This window comes from Hesperophylax consimilis, chromosome 28 (genome assembly GCF_061612785.1).
Source record: "Hesperophylax consimilis isolate HC1 chromosome 28, BYU_Hcon_1.0, whole genome shotgun sequence".
NCBI lineage: Eukaryota > Metazoa > Arthropoda > Insecta > Trichoptera > Limnephilidae > Hesperophylax > Hesperophylax consimilis.
This window is the reverse complement of record NC_142863.1, coordinates 13,179,907-13,200,573: the sequence shown is the minus strand read 5'-3', so window position 1 is coordinate 13,200,573 and position 20,667 is coordinate 13,179,907. Positions and strand designations below refer to the sequence as shown.

General features: G+C 34.7%; 1 protein-coding gene across 2 annotated transcripts in view; it reads right to left on the bottom strand.

Moving 5' to 3' along the window:
- The window catches only part of LOC149410200 (inactive dipeptidyl peptidase 10), a 602,511-nt gene that overhangs the window by 263,313 nt on the left and 318,531 nt on the right, over nt 1-20,667 (bottom strand). The window contains exon 1 of one of the 2 annotated variants that reach the window (XM_089649018.1): nt 14,963-15,653. The exons of the other annotated variant lie outside the window; for it this stretch is intronic. Coding sequence (XP_089505144.1) covers nt 14,963-15,247 — 285 coding nt within the window. The 5' untranslated portion in view covers nt 15,248-15,653. Of the gene's footprint in view, nt 1-14,962; nt 15,654-20,667 lie in introns of those variants that run through there. 2 annotated transcript variants of the gene reach the window in all.

The following is a 20,667-nucleotide window of genomic DNA, read 5'->3' as shown; positions in this document are numbered from 1 at the left end:
GGACCGAGTATTTGATTTCCCAGGATTCCTGCCCACATGTTGATGGAAAATCTGTCCTGGCTCGACGACTCCCGAACAAGCTTGGGGTTTTGTTCAGCCCAATGGTGCAAGTTGTGCACATTTAGCACTCCTGTTTTAGTGAACTGTGCTTCGTCGGTAAACAATATGTTTTTCATGAAGTCTGCATCTCTTATGACATTATGCAGCATTCTTCTGCAGTACACGACTCTGGAAAAGTGGTCATTCTCCATGAGGCCTTGGCAGCGCCTATAGTGAAAAGGTTTGAGCCCGTGCTTCTTCAGAACTCTCCATACCGCCATGTGTTCCCTGTGTCCTATCATCAGAGCGACCCGACGCACGGACAGCGTGGGGTCTTCGGTAATTAAGTTCAGGATTCTCTCCTCAACTGCCACAGGAACGATGTTGTGTCCTCCGCCGGCGCCTTCAATCCGTCCGATGCCACAGTCACGCAATTGTTGATACATCTGAAACAAAACAACAAATAACAACTGCTTTTATTATTCAGCTCAGTAATAATGTCAAATAAACAATCGCGGGCTTTTTCACTCATTTTATTTTTAAAGAACACTTATTTTAGGCACATATCAGAAAACTTACGTTTTCTCTTCATTTATTTCATTTTTTTATAGTAAAATGTATAACAAAGTGTTTTAAATTATAATTTTCTTAACTAGGTACGGTTGATATCTTGGATTCACAGGGGTGAAATTGAATTCAAGTAATTTAAATAATCCCATGGTGAGAAAGGGAGTGAATTCAATTGCAGTGAATGATGCATTTATTAGAGATTAAAATTAATTAACTTTTTAAAACGCCGTTTAGTGACCACTGAACACAAATCACCTAAAGTACAATTTACATTTTTAAAGTTGGTGGCCCCTTGTTATGTTTTTAATGTTCCCAGTTTAAATTTCAAAAGCGCTTTTTGGCATTATCAATGAATGTAAATAGTTTCAATAAACAATTGATAGGGTACAAACCTGGACAAAGGTAGCATGGTGTGGGACGCGTCTTCCAGGAAACCTCATGCGATACTCCCTTACGGCTGCTCGTGAATTTCCATTGCAAAATCCATAAACAAAAACAATATCTGCTTGCTCGGCAGGTGGATAATTGAGGGGCATATTTCAACAGTAAAAACTTAGATAACAAAACAAAAACGAAACTAGAAACTTGATGACATGCGAACTCCCAAAACAGCACTGACCACTGATACGAGACGGGGTGGCGGGAACCACACGGGACTTGAGACAGAATATGTGTGAAAGAGATGACAGTAGCGCGGCGTTGCCAATTATTTTACCCCTATACTGTGGGCAGTAGCGGAGTGTGGAAATTTTATTTATTTTTTGTTTTTAAAAGAAAAAAAATGTTACCGGACAGCAAAGTGTACATAACATTTTTTACTCCAAATGTGCTAAGGAATAGCTGGTTAAAGTTTGTCGGGTTAGTGCCGATACACCCTGTATAATATAAATATCTTCTCTGACAGGAAAAAACATTTTTTTTTTAATAACAACGCCATCTGTCGGACAAAAATACTTTTTTTTGAAAAACAGCGCAATCTGTTGGACGTAAAAGCCACACCCGCTATTGTTTTTCTATTTGCATAGACAGGCTGAGCAACAGAAATTCGTGGCGGGGTCCAGCGGGTATAGAAACAATATGTAACATTTTCGAAGACGAACGAAGTTTTCGAGCTTGGCATTGGGAAGGTTAATTACAAATTTGCCTAGTTGCGTGAGATAGAGTCTAGCACAAATAATGATACTTCATATCCAAACGTCTTTAATACAATCTGTTTTAGATGTTTCAATTTAGGGTTTAATTGAATTCGAGTCTCGCAGATATAAACTAATTAAGGCACTACTTGTCAGAATGACGTGATTAATTATTTGGGATATTAATTAATTCGGTTCAATTGAATTTAAAGTATAAATCATATTATAATCATCATATCGGATATGTGGCGACGGGTGTTGAAGCAATTTGTAATTATATTGTCAAGTGAAAACCTTATTTTGAAATTGATTTTGGTTGGTGTGCCCTCAAAATCGAAGGTTTATTATACCTAACCACTGAGCATAACAAAACACTAGAATAATTATAAGCAACAATTAGTCGCCTGAAATATCACTACAAATTTAAAATATCTCCCGAGTAAAAATAAATGCCGCCAACGGGAATTGAACCCGCGCCTTCTGATGTCCGGTCAGGTGCTCTGAACCACTGAGTTATGTCGGCTTATTTCCAACCCGAAAATAAATCAAAATGTACTAGTACCTCAATCAACAATTACAGCTTATTATATTTTTTTTCTTCTGTAAACAAAAAACTTTATTTTTGTAGGAAAGGCTTTGTTAGTGCTAAATTTTCCCACTAGATGGCGTCGAGACATATTATATCTACATTTGTTGGTGAAATATTTTGACTTGTCAAATATTATTATTTTTTATTTATTAAATTTTATTATTTTTATAAGACAAGGTTTTATGCAAAGCATAAAGAATAACAAATAATTGTAAAGCAACAATTAGTCGCCTGAAATGCAAAAAGTATAGAAAAATTAAGCTTACTTTGGGATCATGGATACGCCCATAACTCACTTCTATCGGTTTTGGTATCTATCTAAGAAGTGATTATTAGAATAGTTGCTTTTATATATATATTGTCAAGACTATTCATCTCATGCCATGACAGGCAATGTCAAGTTTAAGAATAACATAATGCAATGTATGAGCCGATGTATGATTGTTAAAGAAGCAATTAGCACCTACTTATTGTGATGGTGTTATGTGATGGTTCTCACCTTCCGCAGGGGTAAGCAGAGAGGATGGACAGCAAAAAATTGGTCTTAGCACAAAATCATTGCTTCTTTCACAACCATACATCGGCTCATACATTTTCTTCTGTTATTCTTTGTCTTGAAATGGACCGGCTCTATGTTTGTGACTTTTATTGATTTTAAAAACATTACTTATTATGCATATTTGCATTGTTGTAACATAAAGTCCTATTTTTTTTACATTGAAGTCTTGAGGTAAATAATTACTCTTGGGACCTATGTCATCCTTGGGGATGCCGTGTGAAGAGTCTTTTTAGAGAAGGAAGGAGGGGAAGTTCTGGGAAAGAAAAGACATGGGGGGTTGGTAGGAATTTGGGAATCAGTGTGTCCAGGAGTGACGGTTCTTATATGATATTCATTCTGATAAATTAGTCACCCCACGTATTCCAAGCACTACGCGTCTTATTCCAAGACTTATTGGGATCGTAAATCGTCAGAATTCTCGCAGAATCGCGTTCCAAAGGCAAACGGACTGTGAACCCTGTGTTTAAAGCAATTTCACTGGAATTTCTGCGTTCCCGCGATCCTTCAGGCAAATTAATTTCCCGTATCAGAGCGGATTTTCCCGTATTTTCCAGATGCTGGCTATATTTCCCGGATATTTCAAGTTCGACCCTATTCGTTTTGATGCATTGATATAAAATATTTCAGAAAAGCTTCTAGGAGTGGGAGAAAGTCCACTAAATTGTTTGATTTGGTTTACTTGCTTGCTAAACCAATGTTTGGAGAAGTAATCTGAATCGCCAGATACTACCTAATCTTTTTCTTTCTCGTCTTCTTCGATTCACTACTCCATTCATCCTCATAGCACACCCTAATCAGGAATGATGTCCTACTGGCTCCGGAAATTTGGGAGCAGTCTGGACTTTTGTTACACTTGACAACATCATTCTTGAAGTCTTGTGAATGTAGGTGGTTTTTAACCCTAACCGGAATTGTGGGTCTATTTGGACCCATTTCGTCGAGTGCTGAGGTAGGTAATGGATTGGAATTTTGTTCAATAAAGTTTATTAGAAGTACAGGTACGTGTTGTTGTAGGGGGTCCAAATGGACCCACGAAACCAATTACATAAGTTTTGGTGATTTATTTATTTTAATCTATTTTGAATTTATATTTATATTATTATAGAATCTATGAAAGCTACCGTCGCTTCAATTTTTTTCTTCGAATATAAAAAAATAAACATTTTAAAAATTGCAAACTTTGACGAATATTTTTGGAATGCTTTGTTTTATGGAATATGTTTCATTATTCGAGAGTGTTTACGGAAAAAAATTGAAAGCGCAGTATTCTATCTTTCTAATACAGTTTAAATCATTTTTTTCAAGGTAATAAAAAAGAGATTACTTAAGTTTTATGAGATTTGGCTGGGATAAATATCTCCCAAAAAGGCTATATGGCCGTTTTTTGTCTGTGAAGATTATTTCTAAAATTCGCCCAAAGGGCAACGTCCAATGCTGATAAATAAAATTTGATTTATCTTATAAAATAAGCTTGTTTTATAAAATTCGCAGAAAAATACTAAAATAATAACATTGTGGGTCCATTTGGACACAATTTTTACCCAATTTGACGATTCCTGTTAAAGGTTAACGTGTTTTGTTGTTGTTGTATTTGTAACTTTCGTTTAAGTACCCTTATACATGGATCTAGTGCGATTCATTTCCTTCGTTTAATCACATGCGGTTGTCGCGGCTTGGGGAGCCGTTTGTGGTTGCCACAAAGTTTTGGCCGGCGACGTATATCGAGATATCGACTGTACTGTACCATATTAGACTATTCTATACTATCTAGGGTAGACAAAGGTTAAGATTCTCCCATGTAATCGATTGTACGTACATACGCATGGAGGAAAATGACGATATGTAAGTGACGTTTATGAGTGATGGATTATATTAGAGTAAACACCGTATAAGCAATATCTCCCCATTATTTGTTTAATAAATTTACTTATGTAAAGAAGATCGTCTGTGATGGCTGACAGCCGGACCACGTTTGTGTGATTTTTATACCAAATCTCCAGTATTATTCCAAGATCAATGAAATTTTGCACACTTGATCTTCAAAACAGCATGAAGGTCTAATTTCGTAGGCCGGAGACCAAAATTACATTTCACATTATTACTGCAAAGAATGTCAGGAATCACTCTTTAAAGTAAGTCAAGAATGTGCTTAACATCCTGTACATATATATCTAAGATATATACATGGTGTCCGGGGGTAAAGTGGGTTAACTTTGGCAGGTGATACTACATGCTACATATTCCCAAGAGAATTAAAAAAGATAAATAACGACAATAAATTATTTGTCGAAATTCTATTTTTTTTCCAATGCAAACATATTTTTTCATAGAAGAATATTTATTTTCCCATACAAAAAATTCATATTTCTTACCTAAAAACTACCTTAAAACGTTAGAATCACCCCCTAAAGGTAGCGCACTTTATCCCCGGACACCATGTATAAAGTAGAGCGTCTGTGTCGAGCGGGCGGCCGCCTGACGGACACCGGATTTAGTTTTTATACAAATCTACAGTTTTATTCCGAGATTGATGAAATTTTGCACACTTAACCTTCAAAACAAGAGGAATGTTGCAGTTATTTGATTTGAAAATTTGTGTAAAGTCTAAAACTTTCTAAAAACCTTTCTTAAAACCGTTTCTACCCGAAAAAACAATATAAATGATATTGTTATACTTTTAAAAGAAGGTATTGAATAATTTTATAGACTGGACTGTCATCAAACGTTAAGCGCAAAATATCCGTGTCACTGTTAAATCCACTTCATTCCACCATCTTTTCCGGTGTGACAACCATAGCACAATTTATTTGCATAAGTCACAAGTAGTGCGTTTTAAAAACCTCTCCGTCCTGCACATGCATCAAAACCTTTCCATCCTACATTAAAGCAAAACTTCTCCGTCCTACAACTTGCATCAAAACTTTTCCATCCTACACCAAAGCAAAAAGTTTCCGTCCTGCAACATGCATCAAAACCTTTTCATCCTACATCAAAGCAAAACTTCTCCGTCCTGCAACATGCATCAAAACCTTTCCATCCTACATCAAAGCAAAAGGTTTCCGTCCTGCAATATGCATCAAAACCTTTTCATCCTAAATCAAAGCAAAACTTCTCCGTCCTGCAACATGCATCAAAACCTTTCCACCCTACATCAAAGCAAAAGGTTTCCGTCCTGCAACATGCATCAATACCTTTTCATCCTACATCAAAGCAAAACTTCTCCGTCAGGACGGAAACCTTTTGCTTTGATGTAGGATGGAAAGGTTTTGAATATATCTGACATGAATTTCTATGGTTTTCAGTGTATACCATTATTTTGTAATTTGTAACTAACTAATGTACCAATACCTAATTAATTAACTTATTGTTCAACATGTATTGTTTGTAAAAGACCCACAGGCGTTCAATAAAGTTTAAGTCTAGACTTACGGAAATGAAAACTTCGTTTGTCTGAAAACACTATGAAACAATACCCAATTAATAATAAAATACTAACCAAAAATAATAATATCGGATGCGCATCCGTCTGTAACTCCGAATTAATGAATTCTAGATCTTTGCATTGAATTTAAGGCGATGCCATACGTAATAATGCAAAATCATATGTTTTTGGTTTGAAAATTTGGTCGCCTAGAAATGTTTCAGATGCTTTAATTAAATACTGCGAGTAGAATACATCTTGGCCTTTGAAATAATCGAGTATTTTTTAGATAAGTCTTTATATGAAAACTGATTTAAAGTTCAAAATCTCCTACTTACGAAACGATTTTCTGTTATAATTTTATTGTGTAATGTGGCCAATTAAGTTATTTATGAAATGATCCAAAAAATAATATTTATGTCTGAACATTCAAAAAATAAAATAAAAGGCACTTTTTGGCCATGTTTTTTTCTTGCATAAATCAAAACAGGCGGATGGTGTTAAGCGGGAATTTAAACCTTATCGCCATCTACTTAAGGGTTGTTATTGATAGCGGCTTAATTTAAAATACTATATATATCGACAAAGTACCTGTAATATAATATTTTTAAAGAAAATTATTTGAATTGCCATTTTCAAAATTGGAACTGATTTGCCGGGAATTCAAACCAATAGTCAACACCCTCGTGTTGATGTAGATTTAGACGGGACACAAAGCGAAAAAAATGATAATCTCTCATGATAATTTGTCTGGAGCCTGTGTCATCCCAATAGGGGTATGTTGTGAGGATGAAGGGAGGGAACTGGGAAGGCGAGGGGGCAGAGGAAGGTTGGGATGTATCTGGATATTCAGATCTGGTCACCAAACATTTAAAGATGCTTTTAGATTCTGAATGTTGGTCTTTCACCATGGCGATAATAAATAGGAAAACATTCCACTCTGAATATTTTTATTTTATTTCGCAGTATACTTTTTAGGACAAGTTATTTGGGAGAATTTGAACAACTTATAAAATTTAAACGTTCATTTTCAAGTTCTTTGAAAGAATTTATCAAGTTCTGTTTTTATTTCAGTTCTGTCAAGCAAACTAGCCTATAATGATAAAATGGCATAACTTGGATAGGACTTTCACAGAACCAGAAAACGAACGTTGAAATTTGATGGATTGTTCTAATTGTCCGAAACAACCCGTCCTTAGTTATAAAATTAGACATTTTATATCAAGTACTAGTTGAAGTTCCCGGCATTGCCCGGTTTCACTCAGAGTTTTTCAAAAACAGATGTAAACAGTAATAATATTTCTATTATTGTAGAAAGCAATCACTTATTCTAGTAATAATTTGTACCCTGAAGATGCTTGAGTAAAGCGAATAAAAATTAAAAATTATTAAAAACTCGTCGTTTTAAAACAAAAAGTATTTTATTTTATTTTATTAATAATATTTCTCTTATTTTGCACACCGGTGTTCAAAATTTCATCAAGAAGTATTAAAATTCTCCTTGAAGTGGTTGAAAATGGCTTTTAGCTTCCATTACATAAAGGGAGTTAGTTTGTTGAACATTTTAAAACTCACGTAAATAGTTATTTTGAGTTCTTGACATGTTTTAGGAAGCCTAAAATCATGGCAATTTTTGTAAGGTAGCAATGAACAGGTTTTTGTGTAATTGTAAAAAGCATTCACTTTGTGGCTCATCATAATTTATAATAAACACAAATTTATGTGTTTTTATTATAGCTTTTTGTGTCTTTAAGTGTAATTTACATACTCGTACATGATAGTTATTGACAGTCATAGTAAAATATATGTATGTACTGTTAAAATATTTAATCAGTACAAGTTTATATTTCAACAGAGGCATATTAAAAACATCAGCTAACATAGCATAATAGTTACCAATGGTGTGTAATCTATTTATAACAGAATTGTAGCCCGAAACCGTTGTACATTTGTCACATGAAAAGGAATCAACATTAAAATATCAGGGCTCTCAAAGTGATCATTTTAAGATATACTCGGGCAATACAGGGTTTTCCAATAAGAGGTGTTATTTTGATATTCAATCGTAAAGGATCAATGGTTTTGTTGCTTGTGTGGCACGTAGCGCCATCTTGTTGAAAGTGAACGTTGTCCAGATCAATACCATCCAATTCCGGCCATAAAAAATCATTAATCATCTATCGATAGCGCAATCCATTCACCGTAACTGTTGCTCCAGCCTCATTTTCGAAAAAGTAAGTCCAATGACTCGCCAGATTCACTCAAGTGAATTTTAATAATTTCAATGCGTTGTTGAAGCTTGTATCGTTCCATTTTTATTAATGGCGTAGTTTCTACTTGTCAAATGTTAAAAAATGACAGCTTCAAAAGTAACATTTACCGAAATAGCGGGCTATTCAAAATAACACCTCTTATTAGAAAACCCTGTATTTTAATATTTAACAATAATCGAGCTATAATACGTTCTCTGCCTACCCAACATGTAAACAGCGCGATCGTTAGTTAATTGCTTCAATTATTTTCATGTTTTCTCCTCTAGAAGCCTTCACCTTTATTGCATTGAAACTTCGACTAGAAAATCCAGCCATAATAATTAAAGCAGAATGTTTGTTTTCTATTGGCCTAGAATTACTCCCCCTAACGTTGTGGGCTTCAAAGCGAAAACATAACCCGAGCCAATCGCTTGGAGTACACTGAGATCCAACGGAAAAATTTAAACTAGATGGACTTTATGAATTTCTGCTCGGAAATTAATTCTAAAAATCAAACTGTGCCGTTTCTTTGCAGAGAGTTTGAACTGCCATACTCACATTCAAATGCCACATTAACTTATACAGGGTTTTCCAATAAAAAGTGTTATTTTGATATTCAATCGTAGACGGCCGGCATAGTCCAGTGGTAACGTATTGGACTGCCATTCCGAAGGTCGCGGGTTCGAACCCGGCGTGCGCAAATAAATTTTATTTGATTAATTTGTGTTATTTCACAATTAATTAATTAAAATAATATATAGTATATTTGCGGCACGTTCCAGAGTGGAAGATACTACCAGTATCGCCCTGGTGTAAGACCACCATTCAGAATTGAAACGTTGCTCCAAATGACTTTAGCCGTGTTTAGTGACTAGATCTGAATAGCCAGGTACTTCCCCACCTTCCTCTTTCCATTCCCCACTTACCTTCAGCCTCACAACATCCCCCAATTGGGGATGCCATAGTCTCACTGGCTCCAGACGGGAGCAGTTGGGACTCTTGTGAGGTATTCACTATAAAAAAAATAAAAAAAAAGATCAATGGTTTCGTTGCTCGTATGGCACGTAGTGCCGTCTTGTTAAAAGTAAACGTTGTCCAAATCAATACCATCCAATTTCGGCCATAAAAAATCATTAATCATCTTTCAATAGCGCAATCCATTCACCGTAACTGTTGCTCCAGCCTCATTTTTGAAAAAGTAAAGTTCAACGACTCCGCCGGACCATAAACCGTAAAAAAAGTCACACGTTGAGGAAACAAAAGTTTTTCCAGAAAAAATCTTGGGTTTTTCGAGCCCCAGATGTGACAATTTTGCTTGTTGACGAAGCCACCGAGGTGGAAATCACTCAAGATGATTTGCATTTGATTCACTCAAGTGAATTTTAATAATTTCAATGCGTTGTTGAAGCATGTATTGTTCCATTTTTATCAATGGCGTAGTTTTTACTTGTCAAATGTCAAAAAATGACAGCTTTAAAATTAACAACTACCGAAATAGCGGGATATTCAAAATAACAGCTCTTATTAGAAAACCCTGTATTTTAATATTTAACAATAATCGAGCTATAATACGTTCTCTGCCTACCCAACATGTACATGTACAAATGGCGCTACGTGCCACACAAGCAACGAAACCATTGATATTTTACGATTGAATATCAAAATAACACCTATCATTGGAAAACCCTGTAGTTTCCTCGTTTTTCTGTTATTCTCGCTCAAGTATTTTTCACATAAGATATCCCGAGGGAAATAATTTCTTTTGAGGATACTGAGTGGAGGGATTTTTGAGGATAGATACCTTTTAGAGGATAGGAAGGATTGAACATGGTTCTTGAAGAGACCCAAGTTGTAGGAAGAAGGAAACATAGAGGACTGAAATTGTTCCACGGCCGAACTGTTGAACTCAAGAACGAGTTGTAGAAAATATCCGTTCTCGTGTGATAAATAATGTCAACCGTGTTCAAATGTTGGGCGCGCGTTTGGCGTGTTTCAGGACTATGCACCGGTGCCGAAGGGATCAGTTCTAGCTCCTCAGAGCATTCTCGGAGTCAGGCTCTTTTGATCTAAATATTGCAATCAGTTTATTAAGGCAGCGGAATTTATCAATCGGACCACCGAGATTCAAGGGGATATTTTCAGTTATTTTGGGGATGTTGTGGTCGAATTTATCAACTTAGCGATTGTGGACTATTTGCAGCGCAGGCCCTATACATTACACCCAGCTTCTGAGGGGCTATCTTGAATTTGGCTTCGACGGATCCCCCTTGCCTGAGCTGGTCACTTTGTTAGTTGTGAGCATATCAATAGAAGGAATGTTGGGAAGATTAAATGCCAATACTATCTAAGCGTCCATTTTTTAATCTTGTTTATTAAAATTTTTAATTGATAGACTAATGTTTATAAGACAAGTTTTTTTATGCGTAGCACAAAGGAAAACAAATTATTATAAGCAATAATTAGTCGCCTGGTATTTCGATATGAATTGAAAATATCTCCCGAGTAAATGATCCTCCTGATGTCCGGTCAGATGCTCTGGACCACTGAGCTACGTCGGCTTATTTCCAATAGCCAAATAATTCAATATGTACTAGTACTTCAATCAACAATTACTGCTTATTATATTTTTTCACCTGTAAACTATAAATTTTATTTTATAGGAAAGGCTTTGTTGGTGAAAAATTTCATCAAGAAGCATGAAAATTCTGCTTTAAGAGAGTGGGAAAAGGGGATGGGGTGGTTTTTAGAAATCTCTTGTAGACAGTCACCTTTTTCTTGTTTTGAAGGTCAAGTGTGGAAATTTCATCAATCTCGGAATAAAACTGTAGATTTGTATGAAAAACTAAGCCATATAATATATAGGGTTCAATGATAACTGAACACAGTGACAATTCAACACACTTTTAAAAAGTGATATAAAGTCATTAGATCGATGAAAATTTTTTTTTTTAACCTAACCTAACCTAACCTACATAACCCAGTTAATAAAGTTTTTGTTTCATCACTTTCCATGACTTTATATAACTTTTTAAATATGTGATGAATTATCATTGTGATGATTTATCCGGTTACCAATATATAGATATATATGGTCGCTAGGTTGGCAGTCTTCAATCATTGAGCCCATTTGAAATTATTATTTTTTTATATGAACACGGCACAAGTGTAAACTGCAGTGCCCAAAACCAGCAGTACTATAAAATCATCAATTAGAGTACGCTGTGATGCTGAAAAGAGTGGGAAGTGAAAAAGATGGAGAAAATGGACTATCTAGCAAATATAATTTTCAACTAGTTGCTGGTCAAACTGAGGACTCCAAATTGGAGAAATTAATTGTAACTGGCAATTGGAAGGAAGAAGAAAAAGGTCTCCAATAAGCTGCAGTGACCATGTATCACTGGCGTCAGTACGTAGCGTCAGTGTTCTTGGCTCTCCACGCAGCACAAGAACCACGAGGAGTCGAGAGCCTTGTCTACCATGGAAATTGAAGTTAGGGTCATGATCCTCAGCAATTAGAAGCCGATGGTGAGGTTGAAAGAGGGGAACGATTTGGGAAAGCTAAGGTCGGGAACCAAGTAAGTACTTGTCAGTAGGCCTTATCTAGTATATTTTATACCATCGGCAAGTTCACATTTAGAATGCTAATATGCAGTGGAAAGGCTACATTAATCTTAGATGGAGGCGATTGATTTGGGTGGGAAAAATACAAAATCATGCTGCGCTATTTGAATCGCTAATTTGAGCTTTCGTTTGGCGCAGTTTGGTTATTCACAGCCCTAAAAATTACAAAAGATTTTTGGAAAAAGGTGTTCCCTATAATTTAGCATTTTGCATAAAGTATTGGTAAATTTTATTAATTAAATATAGATGTCCGGAAATAATGCAAGGTTTGTGTACGTGTAATAAAGATAATGCAAGGTTTCTATATGTGTAATTAAGATAATGCAAGATTTCTATACGTGCAATTAAGATAATGCAAGGTTTGTTTATGTGTAATTAAGATAATGCAAGGTTTGTGTTTGTGTAATTAAGATAATGTTGATTTTGGCAGCCACCTCTGGATTGGAGCCCAAAATACTTGATAAAACCAAGTAATTTTGAAAAAAAACGGCCGTTCTTTTGATATATTAACAAACTCAATGCAATATTTGAGCACAGGCGTCACTTGTTCTACCGGAATTTCAATGGAAGATGCTATGAGTACTTTATTGATCCCTTCTGTACCGGTGCATAGTCGGAAAACACGCTAAACCCGCGCCCAACATTTCTACACGGTTGAAATTTTGTCACACAATAACGGGTAATTTTAACTCGTTCTTGAGTTCAACAGCTCAGCTGTATAACGATTTACATGACCCACACATCATCCCCAAAGATGACATACCTAAAGATGGCCTGTTGTAGTTAATGTAAAAAATAAATATATACTAATAATAATACTCGAATATAACGCGAAAGTGTATGAAAGAAGAATTTGGGAACGCCCGAGCAAGAACATGTCAAGATCAAGTGTGTCAAATACCTACTTGAGTCGGGTCATGTCGAGAGTCTGCAAGTATAAATTTTTATTTCACATACAGGGCCTTAAGATAAATAACTTTCCTTTGATATATGTGTATGTCATCCTTGGGGAAACTGTGGGGAGATTATTTCTGAAGAAAGAAAAGAGGGAATCAGAGATTTGAAAAGACCCATGTTTTGTGATAGAGAAAAAACATAAGCCGACAAATTATTCTACAGCCGAGGTGTTGAACACATAGCAAGTCGTAGAAGCGACCCGTTCTCGTGTGGCAAATGTCAATCTCGCAGTCATTACATAGTTAGGGTATAAATTGAATAACAGAAAAATAATAGGCAATGATCGTTTACCAAGAACTAGTTGTTTCACAATATTTTATGATTACCTCTCCAGGGAAACGGCAGCGTGATGGTTAATTGATTACTTAAGTTAGGTTAGGTTAGGTTAGGAATGGCATGAAGGTTAATTAGTTAGGTATTTATTAACCTCGTTTTTAACCCCAAGCACATGAAAAAAATTATATTTCATTCTATCCTTAGATTTACATCAATTTTTTTTATGGCTTTCAAAAAGCTCGGAAATTAAAAGCTTCAGATAATTCTCGCTCCTTTTCGTAGGTTATGACTAAATACGACAAATTATAAGTTTTAGATGTATTTTAAAGAGTCCTTAATGTAATAAAAATAAGTTTAAAGGTTTGTATTAGATTTAAAAATGTAATTTTATAACTAAATACAAACATACAAAAAGAGTAGTATTTGAAGGCTGTGTTTTTGAAATGATATTATAACATGCCAGTTCACCATAATGAACTGCCACTAGCTCACACCCAGTAATCCAAGCGAAGGTGCTACTGCATAAATTAAACGTTGCACAATGTACTGAATGCACTCGATGTAATGTACTGCACTCTACGGTGTACTGAATCCAAGTGTACTGATTGCACAATCGAACGTTCGTTCTTATACACTGGTAATAGAACAATACTTTCTCATGATTATCTAGTGTAAAATATGTATGGCACAGACGCCACTTTGTAGAATTCTAATACAAACAATTAATATTACAATGGATTTATCTGTAAATTCTATAAGGATGATTAGGAAGACGTCTAAGTTTTACAAAAATAAATAGTTCAACTTATAACTGTAATCTATAGATGCAATTGTAAAAACATTAACCTAAAATTGTATTATGTTTTTCATACAGATTTTAAGAGATTACTGTTTAAAACGCAATAAATATTATATTTCTCGTAACTTTAGACATTTTCCTAACGACGTATTAGAATTTACAAATTAATTATTTGTAGTACCTACTCCTTGCGTTAAATTTTTTTAAGTGTTATACTTCAAACATAGCGAGATTCGTACATTATATTCGTAACTAGATGAAGCACCCGATGTTACCCGAGCTTTAATCTGCTTTAAGGGGTGAAAAAATAAGATAGGGTGGTTTTTCGAAATCTTATGTGTAACGTGACCTTTCTCTTTGATTGAAAGTCAAGTGTGAGAAATTTTATCAATTTCGGAATATAGCTGTAGATTTGAATAAAAAAACAAAAACACACAGACACTCTCATTTATATAAAAGGCGTCCAGAAACTCGTAGTACCAACAAACGGAAAAAATAGTGAATCTACATCACATTTGGAGTCGATTTTGAAGTATAACTTTTTTTAATTTGAGCTATCGTTTTCGAGTAAGTCGAGTCTGAACTGAAGTCTGAAAAAAATGGTCGCTAGGGGACTTAAATCAGCTGTTAAATGAATTTTAAAATGCTTCAAAAGATTTTTAATATTTAGTTGCGGAAAAAAACAACAATTAAATGCTTCCCTCTTGTACCAAAAGAATTTTTTAATAAGAAAAATGATTACTCACCTCAAAACACACATCAGGATTTGCGTTTGGAGGAGCAGAAGTTATCTTCTTAACAGGTGGCGACCTCGCAACTCCTTCTTCCTTTATCAGCACCTTCGTCTCCTTTTTATCTACAGCCAGGTCCTTCTTACTGCCCTTTACCGCGTTCTCCCTCTTCTTCTCAGACAAAACACTCTCCGTGGAGGCTGCGCGCTTCGAGGAACAGATCGAAGGGTTTTTACTGGACATCTTCAGACTCTCGACAGAAGCTGACGTCTTACTGGTTTCTGTGGTTGAGGTAGCCATGTTTACCGATTCAGAAACAATCTCATTTAATAAAAAAAACTTGATTATTTTAATCACTTAATGTCCAATTTTAATTGTTTTTGTTTTTATAAGTTTATTTAGATAAAACTAATTTTTTATATCTCGTATTTTGATGATAACGTTAGTATCTCAACCAATTATAAGTTTACAATTATCTCACTGATTCGTTCGTTATTTATATTATTATAGCAGGTTAAAGATTTCTAACCAATTTGCATGCGATGATTTTCTCACTGATTTGTTCCTTGTAAATTAATATTACGTGTTTTCTAAACATCAATTTATTATTCTTTGTTTTGATTTTTGTAAGTTTATTTATATGTACGAAATTTATTTAGACGTAAAGCTTGTATTTTTATGACTGACTTGTCTGTTATTATTAAATTCATTATATGCAATGATTTATACAGAGATTTTTTCTTCATTAATTCATCTTATATACTTTCTAACATCAATTAAATATCTAATAATAATATACTCTCTAAAATTTAACTATTAATACAGATTTAATTTATTTTTAATCTAAAATAAGTTTATATTGCTTTATTTTATCAAATTCAATCCTAGTCCGTCCTATTTTCGAAAAAAGTAAGTAATTTTGTTATAATTTAACAACGATTTGTTTGTCAAACGGAGATTATTAAAATGAACGATTAAAATGACAAATCATGTTTATTATGAAAGATTAAAACAATATAGTTGTATTAAAATATTATGCAAATTCAACATCGGATGTATTTAAATAGTTTTAAACCAGTCTCAAAACAGACATAATTAAACGATCAACTATAACAATAGATTAAGCCGGATAATGATACAAGTTTTGTATACAATTATGATTTAACCAGATTTAACTGAAATTATCTTTTAAATATAATTAATTTGTCGCTAACATTATCAGAGTATTTCCGAAAATACTGATTTATATTCCGCTAATCACTTTGGCTTTACTAATGTACACAATAATATTTCCGAGGGGTTAATATAAACGTACACATTCGGTGCAATAAATTAACCCTTTTAACCCGGGCCTCATCTGACCCGGGTTAATATTTTAACCCCTTCAGCTTTATCAGCAGTTCACACCGCATAAAGCTGTATTTGGTGGTCACTAAATCATCGAGAGTTATCCAATAATGCTGTAACCCTTATTTGTCCAAACTTTTCACGATGAGTTATGTTTTTAACACCCTACTAACTATCACTTGTATTTTTGGAACCTTTTTTTGTTAATGATTCACGATTTGTTTATGTCACCTTTTATAATCAGCACTTTTTTTGTTGATTTGATTATTGTTTTTGTCAATCTTTATCACCGCTTTTTCCTGCTTGATTCAATTCATGTTTTTGGAGTATAAAGTACTCAAACGTGAAAGAGCTGTTAAATTTTTTTTGGCACTATTTAAAAACGTTTAAACGTAGTATTTATGTTCTACACAGAACTTTTATTAACACCAGAGTACTCTTTTTGTCTCAATCAAACCTGTTATATTCAAGCATTATACAGATTGAGAGCTTTTAATTTAATTTTGGGTAGCACTTTTATTGATTTTATAAAACATATTATGACAACCTTATTAAAAGTAGCTGTTATGGCGGTCTAATAAGATTTATAAACATTTAGCACTAAGTTTACTGTTTGCAGCACTTTCATTAACCTTTCAATAACACAGCACTTTCATGTACAACTGAGTACATTGCTTTTAAATGTATGTTCCTGTAACAATTCTTCACTAAATCACTACTTGTTCAAAAAAATTACTTATTACGTTATGAGAAACCTTTTATTAGCCTTTAAAATATGTTATATGATAACGTTGTGACATATTGAGCCATTAAACTGTTATACATATCTCTAGTTAGAAGCATAATTACAACTCAGTAGTTTGGTCTCCCTCTTACAAAATTCACATTAATAACTTTGAGCGAATACAAAAAAAATTTCCACGTTTTATAAATTTTAAATTAAATATCCCACTAGAAGACTCACAATATCATTTTTAATTAAATACTCTAAAAATACACACATTGGAAGACAGGCGTAAAATAAACGACTTAACTTTTTAATTCAAGATTCTAAATTCGACTGTTGCGAACTTCTGCAACTCATAAACATACGAATACCTACAATAACAACACGACAAAATACACTATTCCAATGCAACACACATAAGCGCAATTACATTGCGAACTCCCCAATACAATCATTCCATATTCCATAGTTTCCATAGTTCCATAGTTTCACACTATGGGAAACCAATACTTAGGTGATGTCGATATATTTAATATTAACTTTGCGAATTTTGTGGATTACGTAAAAGACTTATTTAAAGACTATTCCTAAATGTAAGTTATATTTTTGTAAGCCAGTCAAATCGCTGTATTTTTTCATTTATGTTCTTTTATTTTTAATATTTCTTTCTCATGTTTCAAAACTGTCATTTAAATTGTACCACCTACATGTAAAAGCCCTATGGGCGTTAAATAAATGAATAAATAAATGAATAAAAAAATATATATATTATAATATTTGCTTGTTCAATATTATATGCGATTGTTCAACCAACGACTTAAATATTATGCACTTCTCGTAAGTTAACATACATTGGAGGGGACCCACCCTTTCCCGACGGCTGTGTGAGGAAACTGATTGTTTAACCTCCTTAGCCGCACACGCCAGGACTCTAATTTTTTTTAAAAAAGAAGCTAAATTTATTTTAAAACGATTCTAGACCCTCCAATGTCCCTGCATGCATGATTGTTAGTAACATAAAAATATACAAGCCGCGTATCGAGGGCAGTTTACCCCACTATCACGGGGCAGTCCCGGCAAGAATGAGCGTGTCAAGCGGCCTGGCCACAACGATCCCAAGCACCCGCGTCCCTTAGCCAGTTTTCCGAGAGTACCCTCGAAGAAATGTAAATGGGGGGAGGGGGGGGAGATACTCCCAAAGACCCTAGGGAATGAAGTGAGCCTCAGGTCACCGGAGGCAGGACGGAAGGGGACCGGGCTCGCGCAAACATTCCCCAGGCCCGCTCATGATGCCGGGGGAGGCACCCGTGGTTCGTGGGACAGCCGCACCGGATTAATGTCACCTTACTAGATGCAGGAACAGGGTCTACCCGCCCCCATGGTGGGGAAATAAACAACACAGTACGATAGAGTTCAGTATTCAGTATACAAGTTAACATACAGTGAATTTAATTTATTCAACTTAGCACCTCAAAACTTCAAAACTAAAATCAACGAATTTCAATTTTAGAGGTGGGTTTGGGTACCGCCGTCCCGGGAACCATATATTGGATAACCAACACCTCAGCCATAGGTCACCCCAAGTGGTTCGTTACGTTTGGGGAGACCCTTTGACCTCTCCAACCGGTCTCTCGACCCATCACATTGCGCCGCTATGAGAGGGATATATTGTTATTTTCGTCACTCCTGGATATACTGATCCCTAGATTCCTACCTAACCCTCATACCTTTTACGTTACCAGAACTTCTGCTGGATTTGATTTGTTTGCAAACCTACAGTTTTATTCCGAGGTTTATGAAATTTAATGAAATTTTGCAGACTTGATCTTCAAAGCAAGAGGAAGGTCATTATATTCACGAAATTTCTAAAAACTCTAAGTAAAGCCCGGGTAACGCAAGGGAACTGGAAAAAGGAAGATTTTCTGTTTGTAGAGGGGGTGGCATGGATTTGATTGGTATACAAATCTACAGATTTATTTCGAGGTTGATGAAATTTTGCACACTTGACCTACAAAGCGAGAGAAAGGTTACTGTCTATAATAGATTTTTTTAAACTCTGCGTGAAACCCCGGCATCGCATAAAATAAAACAAAAATACAACACATTGCATAAGAACATTATTTGACTTTTACTTATCATAGTGTTGTTTTATTTGTCACCATGCACCATTTAACGAACACGTAAATTACCATATTGCTCTTACAACAATAAATAAGTTGGTTTAATGACCTTTATTACCGTAACCGGAAAATTACACCTTGCTTACCAACCACTCACCCAAATGCTTTTTAAATCATAGTGAAAATACCCAAGGATAATAATATATGTTGATAAGGAATTTATTTAACACAACATGCTTTTAGTATTGTAATCGCACTTATAAAATTGGCCATTTTGTAAAAAAAATCCCTAGGAAAACAGAAAACAGTATCATGGTAAGCCATGAACGCTCATACGGGCTTTTACAAATATTTGTAATACATAATAGTTTATTGGAACTATTACTTAAAAAGAAACTCAATGCAGAATATTATGCTAACCTTAATTATTAATAATCTTGAAGTATGTTATTATGGCCTTCTTGTATCTACGATTTCTGCAAAAGTATTGCCAACTGCATATAATCTATATATAAGCGAGTATCTTAATGACTCAGTCCTGATATTATTGTTGCAATTAAAAATGATCTTCGATCTAGATGGTATGTCGAGGGTGATAAAGCTCAATAAATCAGGGCTGTCTATAATTCCGACGAGTCTTCTAGCTGACAGTTTGAGTGGTTTTAATTATTTTATCAAATGATTGTAATTTATAGTTTCTACAGATAAAACCAAGTTGATTAATATCTAAGAAATTTATGCAAAAAAATAATAAAATAATGGAATCAGAATGAATTTTAAAGTGAGGTTACCAGAAGAATTATATTCGACCTCACTTCGAATTAAAGAAAAAAATATTAATCAATTAAAGATGACATAGGCCCTAAGGGATTTTTTTCCTCAGAGCATCTGTGTGGAGCTAATGTAAAAAAAATGTTAGCATAGGTTAGTAGCAGGGATGAGTATATAACCCTGCTAAACCCAGTAGAGAAAACAGGTTTTTTTATCTATTGGTTCATTTTCTACAGCAGGGCCTGTATTAATGAAGATGGGAAAATTCAATTTATCAGGACACTCCAGGTTACTTATAAAGAAAGAAAATAAATCTAAAAATAAGTTTTTAAATCTTAATACGTTTTAAAGTCTCTACTATTACAGAGAATGAAGCCAAACCAATATTCACATTAAAAAAACAAAGTTGATATAGATAAAAGCCCCAATCTTAATCTATGTTGATTTGACGATAATCTTGGTAAACTTAATTAAGTGTTGGATTTTCTCAACGTAGCACGAAACATGTTATCTAAAGCCATGTAAGGGAATGGATTCGTTCCGTTTTCTGATATACCCAATCTATGGTGACACCCAGTGGCGAGGCGATAAAGTCTTTAACCCGCGGGAAAGCATGTTATCTGTGCCTGTATGTCTTTACAGTATGGAATCTTTTACATTTACGCGTGCGTTAGTTATCTAACTTAGTTCGCCATCGCTTGGTAGCCGAGTGGACAAATGTGTAAGATTAACTCACACATGAGTCGAGGGTTAAA